General features: G+C 36.2%; 1 protein-coding gene across 12 annotated transcripts in view; it reads right to left on the bottom strand.

Annotated features, from left to right (window-relative positions):
• Nucleotides 1-21,091, bottom strand: part of BLTP1 (bridge-like lipid transfer protein family member 1) — a 191,708-nt gene that overhangs the window by 138,900 nt on the left and 31,717 nt on the right. For all 12 annotated transcript variants that reach the window (XM_079153382.1, XM_079153390.1, XM_079153387.1 and 9 more), the window contains 8 exons: nucleotides 13,590-13,776; nucleotides 12,987-13,068; nucleotides 12,455-12,648; nucleotides 10,506-10,585; nucleotides 8,042-8,192; nucleotides 4,008-4,164; nucleotides 3,489-3,567; nucleotides 1,015-1,106 (listed from right to left, as the gene is read on the bottom strand). In XM_079153382.1, coding sequence (XP_079009508.1) covers nucleotides 1,015-1,106; nucleotides 3,489-3,567; nucleotides 4,008-4,164; nucleotides 8,042-8,192; nucleotides 10,506-10,585; nucleotides 12,455-12,648; nucleotides 12,987-13,068; nucleotides 13,590-13,776 — 1,022 coding nt within the window. The remainder of the gene's footprint in view (nucleotides 1-1,014; nucleotides 1,107-3,488; nucleotides 3,568-4,007; nucleotides 4,165-8,041; nucleotides 8,193-10,505; nucleotides 10,586-12,454; nucleotides 12,649-12,986; nucleotides 13,069-13,589; nucleotides 13,777-21,091) is intronic.

Here is a 21,091-nt window from a genome sequence, read left to right as displayed (position 1 = left end):
GGCTGAAGGTCAGTATCTCTAGCAATATCCAACTCCTATGAAGCCATGATGTGGTCAAAAAATTTGGACAATAGCGACACTGAACTCCAGCTAAACCAATGGGGTAGCAACCCATGTCCCCAATTCCTCCTTCCTTTCCCTCCCACATGGAAGTAAAAGGCTCAGAGGGAGGGAGGATGGAGTGCAATGCACACTGTCACACCAAGCAGCATTAGTATTTCTACTAACCTAGCATTTCTGTAAAGGAAAAAGCTGCCCACCTAGGAACAGCACTGTCCTACAGCAACAGCTCAAGAATTCATGAAAATGCTGAATATGTAAGTTTAATATATATTTATGGTGTGTGAAATCATTTGGTAACTGGAAAATCTCCTTGGTTTACACATGTGATGTGTAAGATGCTTGCTTAAGACAAGTAATTAAGGACCTCTGGCATTCTCTTCTGTGGACACCAACTGTTCTGTTGCACAGCAGCTTTTGTTGTTGGGCTTGTCATCCCCTAATTTTTAAAAAACCTGCCTGACCAGCAAGTCCCCACTCTGTAATTTTCATCATGGCCATTTCCACAAGGCTTTTGTTCCTAACACGAAGCAATCCAGGGCATAAGTAAGATTTTTCCTCCTTTTACCTTATTCATCAAGTGAAAAGCACCATTAACATTATATTACATAAGCCCTGAGAAAGAATCCAAGGGGGCCCAAAACATGGTGAAAACAACCTTATTTAGAATTTGGAGAAATGAGGCCAACTACAAAGTCAAGTTTGAAAACAATATTCTAACAGCTCTTCTCTTTTTTGTTGCCTTCTTTTCACCTCCCACACGCTAGAAGCAAAGCAACAGAGAGATGCCAAAAGAAGTCCACAGCACTGGGAATCTACTTCTCTTTCAAGGATGGGGTTAAGAGCACCTGGTGGTCCTTGACATGAGGATGGATCATTCAATTTTGTATCAGAAAATTGAAACCAAGTTTGCATTTCATACAGTATGCATATAATCGTATACTTCAGACTTACCGCTAACATTTCTGCTTCTAAAAGGGTCCGGTACTGCATGCTGGTAGTGGCATCAACATGTAACAGTTGTCCTTTAATTGCAGGGGTATAACCTAATAAATAAAAGCAAAAAAATCAATAACAATAAAAAAATTATGCAATTAAGAATTCTGAACTACAACCAACTCCTACAACCACCTAAAGGAGAAATTCTTGAAAAATGGTGCTCAGTCACTACTTAAATATACCCAATGACCGGGACTTGCTAACATAATAGGGGATTCTTCTCATTTCAGACAGCTCAGAAGGAAGAACATTCAATCTCCACATAATCTCTATCCTGGCTTTCCTTTCCAGTGCAAAACCACAGTTGACTCTTGGTATCCATAGGGAACAGGTTCCAGGAATTCCTGTGGGTACCAAAGTCTGCACATGCCCAAGACCCTTATATAAAATGGTGTAGAATCTGCTTGTCACCTACACTCACCCTCCCACACATTTTATCGCTAGATTACTTTTAATATCTAATACAATGGAAGTGCTATGTAAACTGTTGTTATACTGTATTGTTTAGGGAATGATAACAAAAGGTCTGTATGTGTTCGGTACAGACAGATTTTTTTTTCTAAAATTTCAACTCAGTCGATTAAATCCATGGAAGCAGAACCCATGAACACAAAGGACTGACTATGCATGTCTATTTTCTAAACAACAGTTTCCAACTATGTAGTACAATTCCAACTCCAATCATTTTTCTTTTTCCACTGACTATAAAAGGTACACATTTTTATCATTTTCAACCATTTCATATATGATTGTTTCTAAACAATATTTAATCCTTAAGTATTAACAATTTCTCAACAATACAGCCCATTTTCAACAAGAAAGTTTAGAGTATTACATCTCCTTCTTTGATGAAGTCCTCAAGGAGGTACACACATTTATAGTCATTACTATATGGCTACTCCACAGGCATCCTGTTCTGGGCCTAGTTTTCTCCTCCAAACACACAAAACTGATAAACATTTTAAGACTTACTTTTTACATTGTTCTTCCTTTTCCCTTCAGGCCGTCATCATCTTAAAAGCCAACGAACCTTTATACTCTAAAACCTAACTGGGCTTTCCTTAGATACTAAACTTGAAGAGTGCAGAACCTGCCACAACCCTGTGCACACAACACGGAGCCCCTCCAGCCTGGGTGGTCCCCCTTCAACCTAGCCTGCCAATATTTGTACAGTTATTTATATACTGTACTAAAATGTACAAATACTACTTTCTATGCACATCATCAGTTTAAAAAAGACAGATGCATTGTCTTAACTAAACTGGTATCAATTCTATGCAACCTCAAGCTGCCTTCATCCCTATCACACAGCCTAAACAAGGATCTTCTAAAAGATGCTTCTTGCCAACTGCCTACTCTGAATCAGTCCTACGGCAATTCAAGCATCCCCTTAAAGACTTAGCATGATGGTTCTTTTGAAACTTGCACAGAATGTAAGATCTAACATGATTAGAAAATTGTCCCCTTTTCCCTAGGCACTCAAATAATTTAATTATGTATAACTTAATAACCACAGGCACATCAAAATATTTTCACATCTGCTAATGGGAATATAAATTAGTATTGCTATTATGGAAAACAATATGGAGATTCCTCAACAAATTAAAAAGAACTAACATATTGCCCAGCAATTTCACTGCTCGATACATATCAAAAGGAAATGGATCACTATGTCAAAGACGCCTGCATACTCATGTTTACTGTAGCACAAGAGCTAAGAAATGGAAGTCACCTAAATGTCCATCACCTGATGGATGAATTAAGAAAATGTGGTACAAACAAATAATGGAATACTATTCAGCCATAAAAAGAGAAGAAATTCTGTCATTTACAACAACATGGATGGAACTGGAGGCATGAGTGAAGTGAGTCAGGCACAGAAACATAATTATCACATAAACTCACTCCTATGGGGAACCCAAAAAAGTTGATGTCATCAAAGTTGAGAGTAAAGTGGTAGTTATCAGAGGTTATGGAGAGAAAGGGGAGAGAAAAAAGGGGAGAGAAGGATGGGAAAAGATTTATTGATGAGATCTTAATTATAGACAGGACTAAGAAGTTCTGATATGCTGTTACACAGTAGGGTGACTATAGGTAATGATAATGTACTTTGTATTTTGAAAAGTTAGATTAAAGGATTTTGAATGTTTTTACCATATAGAAATGATAAATGTTTGAGAAGATGGATAGTTTATCATAATGTGAATATTACACAATGTGTAAATGCATCAAAACATGACAGTATCCCTCATAAATACATACAATCTTATATTTTTAAATATTAGCTAAAAAGTAAACTTAGTTAAAAGAAACATTAAAACACTTAAAATTAAAACCTATCAATACCAATCTAAAAGGATTAAAAAAACTATTATTTACATATTAATCATTTTTCTAATCATTTAAAACTAAAAATAATCACAGCTTACCATTTTCTTCAACTGTCATTGGAATATTAATTTCTAAATATGAGCCAGCTCCTACATTCACATGTACAGCATTTGTTTCCTGCCAAAAGAAATTTTAACTCATATCAGAGATTTTAATTATATTTCCATCATCTTTACTTTTTAGTTATTATCATGGAAATATAATTGTCAATTGATATGCAATAAAAGAACAAAAGTTCAAATTTATACCAAAAATACACTAAAACAATTCAGCCAGATTTTTTATTCAGATAATGAATAAAAATTCAGATGGTTCACTCAGATAATGAACCAGAATATAACATGAAGATAGATCTATCATCATCATCACCATCATCAATGTTTCCAGATTTGGCACGTAATAAAATTATGATCAAAGTAGTACACAAATAATTATTTGGGGGAAAAAGAAGAAACTCATATAAATGAATCTAAGTATAAAAAAAGTTAATGGGAAAATATTCTGAAAAATAATTTTCAAATTCTGAACAATTTTCTCTTCATTATTATAATTATTACCCTGTTTTTAGTAAACAGCAAGTCAATTGTAGCATCTGCAATAATATTCATTCGTAGTTCAAAAGCAAGGATCTGTCTTGGTCTTCCAGGCTGTGCAATTTCAGAAACTTTCAAAATTTGATAATCAGGTGGAAAGAAAAACTTCCACAAACAATCCCTGTATGAGAATGTAGAAGGAACAATGTCATGTTACTCAAACAACACAGCCTCCGAGAAGGGACCAAAATCAACATTCTATTTTACATTATCACTGTTACTCTATTTTAAAATGACACTATTTTCTTCAGTGTTTTACACTTCCAGAGATCAATGGACTTTGAGCACTTAATAAATACTGGAAACACAGGCAAGACCAACTCTGACTATTGAAGTTTGCAATGAGCAATTAAAAACATTTTATAAGTTTTTCAATTGTTCAAATGGTTACAAAAAAAGGACTGACAAAGGACAGCTTGATTAGAATCATCACTTCACCCTGGATGCATTACTTAAGTTTTCTGAGAAGACCCAACCTGCTTCCTTGTCCTTAACATAGGAAAACACAGCAAGCCTCAGAGGGGTCTGAAGACTCAACAACATATACGAAAGACGGAGCAGGGTGTGGGCACATGAAGAATTTTTGTTATTTCCATAATCAATGTTTTTAATATATACTACAAAGAGGTTAAAGGGCAACAAATTTCTTTAAAAAAAAAAAAAAAGATGAAACCAAGGCTCTAGTTATATGCCTCCCCCTTATTATCTGACAAAAAATTAGTCTTTTGTGTCAGCCAGCACTAGCTTAATGTTGTTCATTACTCAAAGAAGGTGCCACTCAGTGGCTTTTAAATAAGAGGGTTGGGGAGGGAGTCAGCAGGGACAGGAAATGCTACCTGGAATAAAAGACTGGGGGAAAAAATAGATGAACAGGACAAATTTTAAAAATTCCATCACTAGATGAAAATAAAAACAAAATTAAGTTCTGCAAATGTTTTCACTAAGACTTACAAACAAACATACAAAACCAATACCCTTGAGGACAGAAAGTCCAATACAACCACCAGGTGAGTACACACTCCAGGCAGTAACAGACAGCAGGACAGGAGCAATGGGCAGTGGGCTGACAGCTGATCTGGACCTACTTTTCTGATGCTGCAGCTTCCTTCACTACCTTCCCCAAATCACCGAACCTCTCTGCATCTCCACTTTCTCACAAGTTTGATGAGTGCCTACACCTATCCTATGCATCTCAATAGGTGACAAGGACCTTGTGGGAAAATATTTAAAGGAAAGCGCTTTGAGCAAAAGCACTAAATGGCCAATGTCAAGAAGGTTTACATTGTTAAAATCATCATCTAAAACTCAAAGTTTCATTCTAACAGACGCTATTTCAAACTGTCATGAAAAATCGTAAGATGAAAGTATCATAAAGCTGAATAATACCTTGAAAATTCAGAAACTCATATAGGTATAGTAGAATTAACATCAAAATCTATAAGCTAAAATCATGCTCTATCAGAGATCAAAACCTCCTCACAATGCTGAGTAAATGGATTCAACCGCAAGACTGCTGAAATTTCTTCCTATATTTATCATATACTTAAATGCTAAGAAAATGACAGTACCAGTCACTGGTGACTGCTGATCATATTCAAGTGGAAACTCAATATGGGGAAGAAGAAAAGCAGAGGGCACCCTAAGAACACTGTACACGGAAATGAGGAACTAAACAATGTGAAAAACAGATCTTCTTCTTCAATAAACGTGAATGTTTTTGTTAAGTTTAGATTAACAAGTATATTGCTGTTCTCTCTTGGCAGAGAAAGAATACACTGAAGGGAGCTGTGAGAGAAAATTTGTACTCACATTAATTTTCATTTTATTTCTCCATATAATACATGTAGCCAACTTGAATATAATTATGTATTATAAGAATTTTTTAAAAAGAATTTTAGTTTGGGTTTTTATGTAAATATGCACTACTAATTTTTAAGCATGTAAAATAAATATACTTTAAGAAGAATCACACCTTATTCTATTGCCAAAAATAGAAAAATGTTTCATGTGTCTGTGTTAAGTCATTATTCTAAGTTTTTCCTTTCCAACAATATAAAACTATTAGGCCAAAGAAAATGAATTTCCCTTAAGATTTCTGAATACGGTTGAAATAGGTGTAGCTTTTATACTTAATGTAATCCAAACTCTTTCATTTTCAACTGGATACACAGTAAATACAGCATGACTTATTGTAGGAAAAATTTTGCCATTAAAGGAAAATTAAAACCCAACCATGTAAAAAGTAACTAACCTGAATTTTAAGCTCCATTTACTTTCAAGTTTAAAACATTAACCTAAGCCAGAACCTAGTAAAGTCACCATAAGCACATCCCAAGCATTTTCAAATAACAACTACTCGTTCATCATACGACTGTGGATCACTACTTGGTGAGTTACGTGCTGGAGAACAATGAGAACGAGGGAGCATGCATGGAGTATCTGCCTTGTCCGTGCCCAGCACTGAAAAAAACTGGTGAACAAAGGGCATATTCCTCAACAAGTCACATCCTTCTAAGTCCGTCTGAAACTTAAAAGTATAAAAAAGGAGAGCACATCACAAATCAACACCAGTGCTCTTTCACCTCTCTCATCAACAATCAACAGCCCAGTCAAAATTGTCCCAGTATGCCTCAGCTCTACTTCTCCAGAAAGGCAATTCATGAAGAGGAAAATGTTAAGCAATGTATATTTGAATTAATTCCTATTTAGTGATAAATGTCCCTTTGTTTAAAATTCTTCAATAAGCAGGAAAACATTAATAATATAGTAAAAATAAAATTTGTTTTAAAGTAATGGCATGATTAATAAAAATCTTTCAGACAGATTGGCACAGTGGCACAGGCCTAGAGAATCAGCTACTCAGGAAGCTGAGGAAGGAAAATCAGTTGAGCCCAGGACATCAAGGGTAGCCTCAGCATTGTAGCAAAACTTGTCTCAAAAAGTAAAAAGAAAAACAAAATGAAACACTGTGAGAGACTCTACTTTACTCCCAGCATAAAAACCCTACTTCTTCTTACTGTAGAACACAGGGCAATCTCCACTGTCCACATTTGCCTCAATTACTCAGTTCCTCTTTTACTTATCCTTCAAACTAATCTGCTACCTCTACAAAAGCCTTCCCTGAGTCTCCTTTCTCCCCAATCTTTAATACGAATTATGTACATATTATAAGCTGAACTGTGTCCTAAATCCTGTGTTTAAATTCTAACCTGGAGGCTAAGAACAGGGCTGTATTTGGAGACAGGGTCTTTAGAGAGTCAGAGCATTAAAATGAGGTCGCTGTGGTACATCCTGATGCAGCATGACTGGTGTCCCTAAAAGAGGAGGAAATCAGGACACAGACATAGCCAGGGGAGACCACATGAAGACACCAGGAGACAAGAGCCAACTAAAGGCCAAGGGGAGAGGCCTGGGGCACATCCTTCCCTCACAGTCCCCAGAAGGAACCAACCTCACCAACACACTGATGGAGAACCACAGGCCTCCAGAACTGAGGGGCAAAACTTCCTGATAAGCTGTGTGTCTGCCATGACTGTGTCGGCCTCCCTGGGAAACAGTGCAGTGCCTTCCTAGGCACACCGTCAAGACCCTTCACGTGCCTTCCTGCAGCACTTCACACAACTTGCTTTTCTCCTCCCCGCGGAAACTGAACTATGCATGTGTGTCTTGTTTTTACACCCCCATCTCCTTAGCAATCCCTGCTACACAGTAGAGTCAATAAATAAATTGTTCACTAAATACATAAGAAAAATCAAAGGAACCAATAAATATGCTGTTAATTCACCATCTTTCTAAGAAACAAGCTCCTCCTTTAGGAGCCAACTTGCTTAAGGTTTCTCCATAAACAGGTTGCTATTTAGACTGAAATTCTTAGTGACACTTTATTCTGCCATCATAAAATAGCATGTAAAAAACTGAGCTAGTTTTTAATAAAAAACAAGAGTACTATCTCAATGCATTTGAAAGATTTTAATAGAGATAATAATGTACTTAAGTACCTCTGTCTATCAGCCCAAGGTCCATAATTAAAATCTGTTCCTTTACCACAGACTATATCCAGCCCCCAACATGGAGGCAAGTCTTGTAATTTGCAATCTTCACTGCTTACTTCTCCTTCAATGCTTTCTTCTGTTTCTTCTGGAACAAGTCCTATATCCCAGAACAAACAATATAAAAGCAGTTACTTAAAAAGAACATTAGGCAGTTTGCTTAAGTCAGCAGTTCTAGAACTTGTTGGCATCAGGAACGCTTCTTTACATTCTGAAGAACCCCAAAAAGGACCCTGAAGGAGACTAAAGTCAAGCCCACTTAAGGGTCTATTCAAAAGCATGACTTCTGTTGTGAACATCACTGTGACCCCAAAATAATGCAATACTACGTAAAGGTCTGGGTGAATTATAAAAGGCCTTTAAAAATTGAAGAGTTTTAAAAGAAAGTAGGACTCTAAAAGGATTTCATGTGTGACTGGGTTGACAGATTATATGGGTTTCATGTGTGGGTTGACAGACTATGAGGCTAAACAGATTTCAAAGGCACATTAGTGCTATAAAAAATATTTCTTGGTTCAGAGCTACTATACAAGTTGAATGTGTTTAAAAAAAAAAAACAAAAAAAGGAATCCCAAAGTTTTTTGTATAATAACAAAACTTAATGTGCTCAAAATTAAAATTCATCAATTTTTAAAATAATATTATTATAAAAATCAACTCACTATATAGCAACATAATACTAAGTAAAAACAGTATAAAATGAAAAATAACTATTTTAATGAAAATTAAAAGGAGTTTTCAATTTTTAAAGTGTATATTTTTATATTTTTTAAGATGTTGATAGACTTTTAGTTTATTTATTTATTTATATGTGGTGCTGAGAATCAAACACATTGCCTCACACAGGCTAGGCAAGCGCTCTTCCAGAGCCACAACCCCAGCCCCTTCATTAAATGAAGAAAAACTATTTTTAAAAACAAAGTAAATGGGCTGGGGATATAGCTCAGTTGGTAGAGTGCTTGCCTTGCAAGCACAAGGCCCTAAGTTCAATCTCCAGCACTGAAAAAAATAATAATAATTTAGTGAGAATTGTTGGTATTGTTCTTTATTTTGGGAAATCTCTCTAGGGTCTATCTGAATAGAAACCAGGTGGATTTTCAAAGCTGCCTCTGCATTCAACCTGTTGTTGAAGGACCTGAAGAAAACCCAGCCTCAGCAGACACGTACACAGAAGAGGAGAAGCATTTCGGTAGCCTTTCCATCTGGATTTTCATTCCAGCTGGATGAAATTTGTCATTGACGCTACGGCAAAATTCAACAACTGGGGCCTTCTCAAAGGTGAGTGGCAATGCGCAGTCTGATACGAGACCACTGCACTCCTCACACACTTGTGGCTGGTGCTGCACTCTGAATGCATTTCTTACCCACACACGAACTTGCAAGCACACACCAGTCATGTGGAAAACAGCAAGTCCGCTGAGCTATGCTGATCTTTCACAAATGTTGACAAACTCACTATTAAACATTTTTATAAATCAGATTTGTTAATGTCACTGGTAGTGTTATCAGAAAGCTGTTATTGTGTTATTGCCAAATAGTCCTGAATTTTCCAAAATTCTAATTTCACATGTCAGCTCAAAAACAAAGTCTGCAATTGAAAGATGAATCAGTGTTCCCAGAAACAAGGCAATGGCGGGGTGTGCAACTTGACCACCTATGTGCTCTCACCAGAAGACCAGAATATCTGTGTGTGGCAGACATACTGGATGTTTAACCCATGCTGACATACCCAATACTAAGAACATTCCAGTCAAGGGTCAATATTTGATAAAATTAATACTTTTTACTGCTTACTCAAGGAAGTTCCAACAGATACTGTCAGTTTTCTGCCTGTGAAAGTGTGGCAACAAAAGCTACAATGTCTGCTACTATGGCTGGGAGCTGCAGCTTCCCTGCAGGTACCCACCACTGCTTCCGCATGGCCAGAGCCAACGTCAGCAAGAAGAGGCCAGAAATCCTAGAACCTCACAAATCCCCTGAAAGAGCTTTAAAAGATATGGCACTTAACTTTTATCAAAAGGAAGCTGTGGAAGTCACCTATAAAGCACAGTAACCACAAGATTTTGATCTTTAAGTCTCAAGTCTAACACACAGTCATTTTTCCCCTGAACTAAGACAAATTACCTTAATTATCACAGCCCTCCCTAAAGGTCTTCACTAGAGGTCGTCTAAATTCTAAATTGCTGAAGTCTACCTATGAAAAACACTTGAAGCAAAGTACTATATTGTTCTCTTTAGTCTAAAACACTAATACTCCACTTTTGAGAAATGACACATATTTTTTAGAAACGACATTTACCATTATATTGATCCCTATTTATATACTAAGGAAGGAGATTTGAAAGATTGTCAGATATCAGCATTACACAGAAGAGAATTGTCACTATGAAACACAGTTGCAAAAACACAGTACCTGGCTCATCCATGTAGTAGTAGATGTCAACATCGTTGGACTGCATCACCACGAAGCCTTCTCCCATCAATCTTGGTGGTCTGTAAGAAGCAAGGGTGAGCAATCTGAATACACCTCTGAAATGCAAAGTGTTCAGCACCCTACTTAAGGTGGTAGAAGGTGAAAATGGAAAGAAAAGGCTACAAAGTATATCACAGGAAGCATCTTAAAAAGGGAAAAATATCCTCTATACAATTATCCTAACCCAGGTATATTCTATATTAGAGTAAATAATAAAATGACATTGAAAATTTATCAGTAAATTACTGGTAGTTCAAGGGGGAAAAAATTTTGGTTTTACGGTTTTCATTTTAAGTTTGAGATAAAAAAATTAAAATCATTGATATTGATAACACTAAAATAAAATATATTATTTATCAGTATAATAAGCTGCAATTACTCAGATACATTAAATAAGAAAGAAGCTGTCATTTTTATCTATAATAACTTTAATATTACTTACTTCTAAGAATATTTAGTTGACCAGCTTGAAATAAATTTAAAACAAACACCTTGAACTTAACTCTGGAATGAATGCTTCTCTCTCATCAGTTTCCCACAAACTATAATCTTTACTTTAACAACTTCTGTCATATACTACTATATCTATCTTCTTCATCAAAATTAACTTCCCAATCATTAGATGATGTACATACTCAATTTTCTTCTAAACATGTCAATCAAAAGGTTAATGAAAATCAAAAAGGTTAATTAATTTCCACACTTTTAAACAATGAAAAATATAATTTTAAACCTCTTCACATAAGTTACTAGTGGCAGAAAACTTTATGGTCTCACTCTCCAGTAATTTGCAAAATCAAAAAAAAAAAAATACAGATTTGTCAGTATTTATACCTTTATCCCAAAACACAGATTTGAGTGAATCCAGAAAAGGTTTAATTAAGTCCATGATCTTAAAGAGCAAGGCCAAGCAGACCTACAGCAACCTGGGACTAAAAAAGGGAAAACCCTATCATTCTAGACAGTCCTTGGGAAATCCAACAGCAAGCAAGTCAACAGTGAGAACTAAAAGGAATAATCGTGTTTCACATAACCTTATTAGATTTCAGATGCCTGTGCAGAGGGATAAAAGCTGAGGCACTACAGTGGAATTCTACACATAAACACTTAACTACACAAGTTCATCCAGAGGCTCCTTCACAAACAAACAAGGAGAGGGCTGAGGAAAAAACAGGTCATAAAAGCCCACCATCACATCCAGGGATATGTGGCCTGGCATCAGGTAGGAGTCATGAATCTGCTGTTCCTCAGGGTCCCAGTCCACTCTAGAGTAAGCATCTCACCATTGTGTGGTGTACAACATCTATACAACATGTCTCCTAAATGCACACTGGTACTTCACTGAACAAAACACAACAAAAACACACCTCAAAAGCTAAATAGAGAACAACTTGGGACGTAAATGTCAAATGGGTCTCAAAATTGTACTACCCTAATTTCACCAATTTTTCAAGAGTAATTTTGATTCATTTTTCAACATTCACTAACTCAAAAATGGTACTCTATTGTAACGAATCTCTTTAATTTACTTTATCCATGCCTTTATTATTATTTACTTTATCCATGAAAGGGAAATGCACCTGTAATGTACATTTCTTGGCATATAAACATCAGGGCTTACCTGCCCAAAATAAATTTCCAGTATACAGAGAGGAGAAAAGGAGAAAAAAGCTACAGCTATAGTATACAGAAACATATCTGAAAGCATACTTTATCGCTAGACAGCATAACCACTAATCCTACAAGGCAGGCCTGTTAACTGTTTGGAGACTGAGAAATACAGTTATTCTCACACAAAGAGAAGCAGGGAAATTAAAAGGACATTGAAGATTCCAGGTAGTGCCCATATTAGCTCAAAAGAAATTACTATTTTTATCAGGCTTTCTTACTCATCATTTTGAAGACCAACATATCTTGGACTAGGAACAAGCATTACTCGAACATTTTCAAGCTTTCCTTTCACAATATGCATGAATTGGTCAAGATGACTTGAAGGTGGTTTTGTGGTATAAGTTAAGAAAGCATCATCAAAATTGATGCACAGAGTCTGAGGTTGGTAATGATTTCCAAAGGCCAAACGTCCCTGAAAAAGTACATAAAAAGACAAATATTATACCTTTTTTCCCCATTAAGCTGACCTAATAGCAAATGCTTTCAAGGAACAACTAAATGATTCCAGCTTAGCACTATATGCTATTTAAATCATTCCGCATGTCAATATATACCAGTATTTAAAGAAATTTAAAGTGAAGTTTAAAGTAGTTTAAACACTTAAGCTTTATGATACAATAAACTTATCTTAAGACAGTATTAGTGCCAAAATTCTTTCATAACTTAGAGAAATGAAAATTATATTTGCAAAATTAAAATGTTCTATGTTTTGAATCCACCAAACATTTAACTATAACACAATTTACTTACTGTGCTCACATTGACCTTTATGACTGGAATAAGTGATCGCCATGAAGATGTGGGGTCTTGAGATTCTGTTTTTACTTTAACTCTGAGGAGAAGGAAAAAAATTGGTAAGACCAAGAAAAGCTTAAATACCTGAAGGATACTTCCCCACAACATACATTATTAACATCAGTTGTGCATTTCCCAGTACACAATGAGTGCCCAGCAAGCAAAACAATGGTGGACTTACATATACAGATACATGAAGTTAAAGATACACTTCTCCATAACAAACACTCTTACATGGGCCACATATGATTTTCAGAAACACAAAAAACAAAGTCATATATTTGCATATGTACCTTAAACATTCATAAAAAAGAACTCAAAAGCATAAAAAACAAACTAATACCAGTAGTTTTTAATATGGAGTGAAGTTGGACCAATTTGTAGGGAAGCAGAACTTCTTTGACATTAAATAATTCTGTATTATTTTAAGTGATTATATAATTATTTTAAAAATAAAAGTTTTAAATTAGAAAGAAAGATTAGACTGTGTCTAGGTGAACAGTGTCAATGACATTCTAATAAAGGCAAAGGTTTAAACGCTAGAAATCAGTTTTGAACCTTTCAATTTTGGACTGGGTTCTTGCTCTTCCATTTTCCCGGGTTTTATCATCATCTTTCTTAGGTGGAATTATCGTTGGCTCCAAACCAAACAATTCTTGAAGGTGTCCATAAAGATCCGAACGGTTGTAGACATGAAATTCAAAGTCATTAACTGTGATGTATAATCTAGTTTCTGCCTTTGGATCTAAAGATACCAATACCAAAAAAGATTTTAAATTTTTAAGAATTTTAGTCAAAGCTTTTAGTCTAATTTTGTTCACAGTTGAAGTAACTTAACTGATCTGTTTTAAAATATAATTCTATGATACAGAGATGCATATTAAAACCCAAAACAATGGCAACAGAAAGAAAAACTGCTGATGTTACTGTTATAATTTAGTACTGTATGAACAATCTATTTCTAGATTCTGGTTATAGAGCGACAAAATATAAAGACTTTATCCTAAGAACAATAAAATGCCATTTACAGAGTAAAACTTTGCCCTTAAATAGCCATTTTATATTAAAATATACATAGTAAATTTTTCTAAATACATTTAAATATCACATTAGTATTTGAATTTTTGCATAAGAACTAGAATTTTCATAAACATTTTTTTAAAAAAACCACAACATTAGAACATTTTATGAACAATAGACTTGGAGCAATAACCTCAAATAAAAAACATAATGACATTAAGTATAAACAACAACAGACTGAGTATCCCTTAATCGGTGTGTTTTAGATTTTGGATTTTTTCAGATTTGGAGATATTTGTGACCACATGAGAAATAAATGTGAGCTGGGATCCACATAAAAAAAAAATTAATTTTGTTTCATTTTCACCTTATAAACTCAGCCTAGGCAATTTAGACAATATTTTGTGCATCTGCACTTTGACTGGAACCCACTACTTAAGGTTAGGCCTGGAACTTTCAACTTCTACGCCTTCACGTCAGAGCTCAAAACTGCTCAGAATCTGGAGCATTTCCAGTTCTAGACTTTTGGATCAGGGGTGCTCAACCTGTTTAATTAATGAGTCTGCCTATAAAGTGATGGATGGGCACTTTTTTCTGCTGAAAGCAGTGTATCGCAAACCAAATGAAGAATGTCAGAAGAAAAGTAGCACAGCCAATGTTTCTTTTGTTCTGAAAGAGAATCATCCACATTTTCTGAGACATGATTTTTAATCTTGATCCATTTTGCCTCTACCAAATTCAATTGAAAACTGACTGAAATCGGATGACCGGTCAGAAAAGTTCATTTTAAAACTGAGTGAGCAGTGTAACAGCTAAAGTGGTGACTTAAACAAGAAGGACACATCCTTCAGGAAGATGACGAGTTTCACCAAGTTTAATAATTTCTAGAAGCTATTTGCAAAAAGATATCTGACATGCCAAATACTGAAATAAATATAAATTTCAAATAAATTAAAAATGCAATGCCACTCGTTTTTAACATAAACTAAGGAAAACAAACCAGCAACACTTACTTTCCACACGTAATTCTTGCACTCCAATCCCAGGTTATTTCACACTTCGTAGAACCACCAAGGAAAACATCACAAACCCAATCCTTCAAGAAACCAGTGGTCAGGGGCTAGAATTTCCCTACTATTTCTGAGGTAGTTCTTTGACCTCTGTTCCTCTATTTCTTCAGATCCACCACATGATAGAATAGCCAAGACAACCCCTAAACCATCACATCAAGCATTTCATCCCTTTATTCTTTGAAATAAAAAGACCAATAAATACACTGCTTGAGAGTAATAAATATGATCACCCATTTTTAAACAAATAAATCAAACTCCATCCCCCACTAAGTTCAAACTTTTCCTCAGCTGCCCCCGACTGCCAGGTCCTGGCCCAGCAGCACACTCAGCATCTCTGATTCTGTAACAGGTTCCCCCACGGACACACACCTGACCTTCCAGCAAACCTTTCTCATGGAGCCCCTCTATCAGCAGCAAGTCTGCTCTCCTGCTGGGGCCCAAACACCTCTCCCGTTCTCTTTCACTGCTCAGAGACCATCAGCCACTCCTGCCTGCCAGCTTTCCTTTCAGCCTATATCCAGAATCTGGCCACTCTGTGCCACTGTCTCTTCTCGGCCTAGTTCATCACCATGGCCTCCTACCTAGTCACCTTGCTCTGCCCGTGCTCCCCTCGCACCTAAGCCTATCACACTAGCCAGAGTTTTAAACACCTGAGATTATTTCATCCTCTCTGCCCCCAAACTTTCCAGTGGCATTCCCACCTTACGACAGTCCCACATCTTCTACGTGACCATAGAACCCTCAGGACCCACAGCCCTGACTCCCATGCCTCTGTCTTCTGCTCTAATGGCTCTTCCCTGCCATCCTGCTTCTCCTCAACTGTGCTTCACCAGGAAGCCTCTCCTGACATCCCTATCCAACAGCACCTTCCTGACAGCCAGCACTTCTACCTGTGGACTCTGCTTTGTATTTTCTTCTCTGCTATATTCTCCTCTTGCACTCCTCGATGCTATATATGCATTTAGTTGTTATCAGAATCCTCCCAACTTTAATGAAGACAGCTTTGACAAGGAAGGACTTATTCTACCCACTGCTGAATTCTTGTTGCCTAGAACGATGCTTAGTACACAAAAGCACCCATGTGTATTAAAGAAAAATAGAGCATACTCTTATGATTCATACTCCTAAGCAAAACAAAATTATCAACAAACAGATCTAAGAATGTATAAAAACCCAACACACAGAATATTCTCATCTATTCCCAAACATATCCATATAAGTAGGAATTACAAAATTCTTCAAGTTCATAAACAACTGAACTTTACCTCAAAACTCATTTAAGTCATTTGTTTTAAAATTTACTCACCGGATGGTTTACTAATGATCCCAGAACACAAAAGCTCTGATCATTAAGAATGTGCTCTAAAGGCCAATGGACACACTGCAGAAGCAGCAATGGGGAAAATTAAGAGCCTGGATTTGCCCTAATTGGGCCAGCAGTGATGAATAAGCAAATAGAGACTATAAAACAGAAACAGGATTACTCTCCATTTCATCTCTAATTTGCCATACATGCACAATACTCCCTCCTTTCAATATAACAGGTATAAGAATTGTGTTCCATTAATTTACTAAACAAGGTACAGAGATAAATGCATCCATTTCTGAATGTGCTGACACACTGATGAACTTCAGTACCTGATATCAAAACACTGCAAGATTCCATCAACATTCCCTACCATGTTGTCCTTACTTCTTTTTAACATTGTTTGTTATTTATTGTCACCTCTCCTCCTGGAATATAAATTCTACTAGAGAAGGGTTTTTTCCCATTAAATTCACTATAATATCCCTGGTGCCTAAAATAGTGTCTGGTACATAGGAGATAATATTTGTTAAATCACTGAATTAAAAATGGGCTTGGAACTTTTAAATAAGATTGAGCAAAATGTAGATAGTTACTTCAAATGGTCTAGAGATCACTCTTTTCCTTCAAAAATTCACTTTGGAAAAGTATCAAACAGCAAGTTTCTCAATATTTATAAAATACCCTTTGGTCTTATATTTTAAATAAGAACATTTACCTGAGATGACATCCCACCTTTATTGTTTGTTCTACTGCTTCTATTTATCTCACCTGCATTAATAATGTTCCAGCCATAGAACTGTACAATAAAACAACAAATCAGATCTCCAGACCTGATTGATCTCCAAGTTTACGTAGCTGTTATTTTCTGCAGTGACTTTTCCCAGGACCTTTTCTGTCAATGTACCAGGTTTTCTGTCATCCCAGGAGTATTCTATTTGGAAATGCTCTCTCCATCCCCCCGATACTATACCAATATACACACAGGTGTAGAGACAGGGTGCCTGAAGCATACCCACAGAGACAGAAACACAGGGAAAAGAGCACATGTTCAGAGGCTGCTTGCACACAGAGATGGGCAAGTATACTCAGGTGCAGACTCAGAAACCAACAAAGAGAAGCAAGCACACACACACATGCACATACTTTACAGAGCCGTACATGCATGTATGCAACTACCAGCACACTCAGCTCCACTCTCACAGATAACGCATAGAGCCCCACCACAGACAGGGCACCATCTCAGAACAGGAGCAGGGCCCCAGCAGGGTGCATGGACCCTCACAGGCAGACCGGCACTTCCTCCAAAGAAAACTACCTCCCATCTACGAACATGCATGCACGCCTCAGAACTGCACATGCCTCAGTATACATACACACAAACACAGAACTCCTTTAAAAATAATAAGGTGGGGGTGTTTGCATTGGATTCTCCAAAAACTAAAGGGGTAGATAAACAGTAAAAGGAACACAGAATTGTATCCCTGAAACATCATTTACTGATGCTGTGACCTAAGTCTAAGTTTCTAAACACTGGCCCTTAACCACAAAATAAAAGTACCTACAAATTATATCAATGTATATAATAACTACCTCAAAGCAAAAATTAACATGCTTAATTCCTAAAAACAAATTTATCAAAAGATTCCATTTGTTTTTTTATATGCTATGCCAAACTGATGGTTCTTCAAAGATGAAATGTGCTCTTTAAATCATTAAATTCTTGTGACACTAGATTTCCATCGATATAACCCTCTCCAGGGAATTTGGAGAACAATTTTTAGGTTTCATTCATTCTCATGATATTGGGAGTCAAAGTGAAAACTTTATAAGAAAGATACAATTACCTCTTTGAAATCTCATCCCTACATTATGATCATTCCAGCCTTGAAAACAAAAATCTTCCCATATTTCTTGCCATGAAACATGGTGGCATTCACATAAAGGGCCCCCAAAAAACATCTGGTAATAAAATTCCCAAGTAATAAAGGCTATACACATAAAGTCTTGACTCATACAGTTCCACTTAGGAAGAAAACATACCAATGTTACAGAATCACACAACTCTCCTGTGCAAGTAACTCAATGAAGTGTCTTGTTTTCCAAAGAAAAAAGAGAGTTATTTAATCATGTCACAGGGACACATGCTGCCTGTAGTAAGAAAGCAAAAGCCAAGGTGCAGAAGTGCTGCCAAAGCCTTGTAGTGCTGAGCACTGACTCGGCCTGAGGACAACAGTCCACTGACCTTTGAAAAACTCTTGGGTCTTTACTTATTTAATTTATTTAACAAATACGATTTAGATGCAACAAATTTATTATTAGATCACATTAGTCAAAACTCTAAACAATAAAATAAGAGAAAGAAGCATCCTTTCACCCTTTTGTTTTTGCCACTGTTTATTTTTGTTTGTTTTTCGCACACGGGCTTGAGCACGGGCACTCTACCACTGAGCTACCCCTCAGATCTTTCATTTTATTTGAGATAGGGCCTTGCTAAGTTGCTGAAGCTGGCCTCAAACTTGTGATCCTCCTGCATCAGCCTCCCAAGTGGGATCACAGATACACACCATTGTACCCAGCCAGCTACTCTTTCACGTCTTAATGTAAGAATTCCTTCTTATTAAGAAAGATACAGGTGCTGGGTATGTGGCTCAGTTGGTAGAGTGCTTGCCTAGCATGTGAAAGGTTCAGGGTTCAATCCCCAGTACCACCAAAAAAAAAAAGAAAGAAAGATGCACAACTATTTATTCAGATCCACAGTCATTCAAACACTGTAACGTATCATCACATGTTAAAAGGCAACTGGTGCTGATACTGAATTATTTTCCAAAATAATGGTTTAAAATCAACTACCGTGAAAATAAAGATTTTTGACAGATACTGGACTAACTGACCATTAGCTAACAACCATCTATAGCAAAACATTAATTTCATAACCTAGGGAATACTGTATAACAAATTTTATGATAAAGAAATTAGATATATTGTTTTTTGTTTGTTTATTTTTAGAGCTATTCAGAACAACCTACAAATCTAAATGACTCCCTAAAATTTTTCCAAACAAACTCTATGGCATAGAATTGGGGCAGTTGGATATTACACTTTTCTTCTAATGGAGCAATTCTGAAACTTCATAATGAAAACCCTGCCCCCACCCATCTCGTAAAAAGGCTGGGTGGTCATCAGTTCCAACAACTATACTAGATTTTCCACTAAGAAATGATCTCTAAGTACTGCTTGGTGAATCACCAAAGCACATGGATCTGCCCTTAAACAGTAAGAAATAATATCTAGACTATAATAAGTACAGTCCACCATTATGTTAATATAATTATATACACTCTAACATTGTCCAGCTATAATTAAAAGTTTAGTTTGCAGCCTGTTCATTCCTCTATGTATTTTATTCTAAATTCTGTTCCTGAATTATGCAAGATTAATAATGTACTTAGATTGAACTGCTCATTCCTGCATTACTATTTGGCATTATGTCTTTACTTCTGACAGCTTGTTGATAAGAATATTGTCCTTCATAACAGAATTTTCTCAAGAACCAAATGAAATATATAATAAGCCCAGAGCTAACATTAACTCAACAGTGAAAAACAAACCCCTTCCTCTAAATTACACAAGACAAGGATACCACTCCCACCATTGCTATTCAACAAGTACTGGAAGTCCTTGCCATAGAAATAAGGAAAGAGAAAGAAAATGATGTTTGCTGATGAAATGGACTTAGAAGTTAAATTCAAAAAACAAACAAAAAAAAAAATCAAGGTTCCACCAAAATAATGTTAGAACTGATAAATACAGTAAAGTTCCAAGATATAAAATCAATATACAAAAATCAGAAGCATTTCTGCTAATAAGAAACATTCAAAAGAACAATCTCATTTACAATAGCTTAAAACTGAACACTTAAGACTAAATTTAACCAGAGATGAGCCACTTGTACAATGATAACTGTGAAACACCAATGAAAAAAGTCAAAGACAACAAATAAGTGGGAAGATACTCCATGTTTATAAATTAGAAGAATACTGTTAAAATCTCCTTATTGTCCAAAAAGATCTACAGAGTCAACGAATTCCTATCAAAATTCTAAACATTAGTTTTCACAGACACAGGAAAAATGATCCTAAAGTTCACATGGAACCATAAAAAAACCAAATTGCCAAGGAAATCATGAACAAAAAGAACAAGTCGGGAGACATTAAACTATGCGGTTTCAAACTACGCTAGAAGTAATAATAGTATTTGCAATGGCCTGGTACTGGCAACAAGAGACCGACAGAACAGAGAGACGGTCCAGAAACAAACTCATCCACCTATGGTGAAGTGATTTTTACTGCTCTGCATTAAGAAAACAATCTCATAAAGCAATGAGTAAGGAACCTAAGCAGACAATTCTCAAAGGATATGACTGGCTCATAGATACAAGACAAAATGCTCAACATCAGGAGCCATCAGGGACGCACAAAAGAACACTACAAGAGATGTCGCCTCCTACCAGTTAGAACAGCTATTGTCAAAAGAAAAAGAAGACGACTGCTGGCAAGGATGTGGCGCAAGGGAAATCTTGTACCCCGCTGGGCGGATAAAAATGAGCGCAGCCACTTGAGAAGATGTACAGAGGATTCCTCAAAAAGTAAAAACAGAAT

The sequence above is a fragment of the Sciurus vulgaris genome, assembly GCF_902686455.1.
Source record: "Sciurus vulgaris genome assembly, chromosome: 9".
Classification (NCBI taxonomy): domain Eukaryota; kingdom Metazoa; phylum Chordata; class Mammalia; order Rodentia; family Sciuridae; genus Sciurus; species Sciurus vulgaris.
The sequence above is the reverse complement of the archived record's forward strand: the minus strand, read 5'-3'. Positions and strand labels throughout refer to the sequence as shown.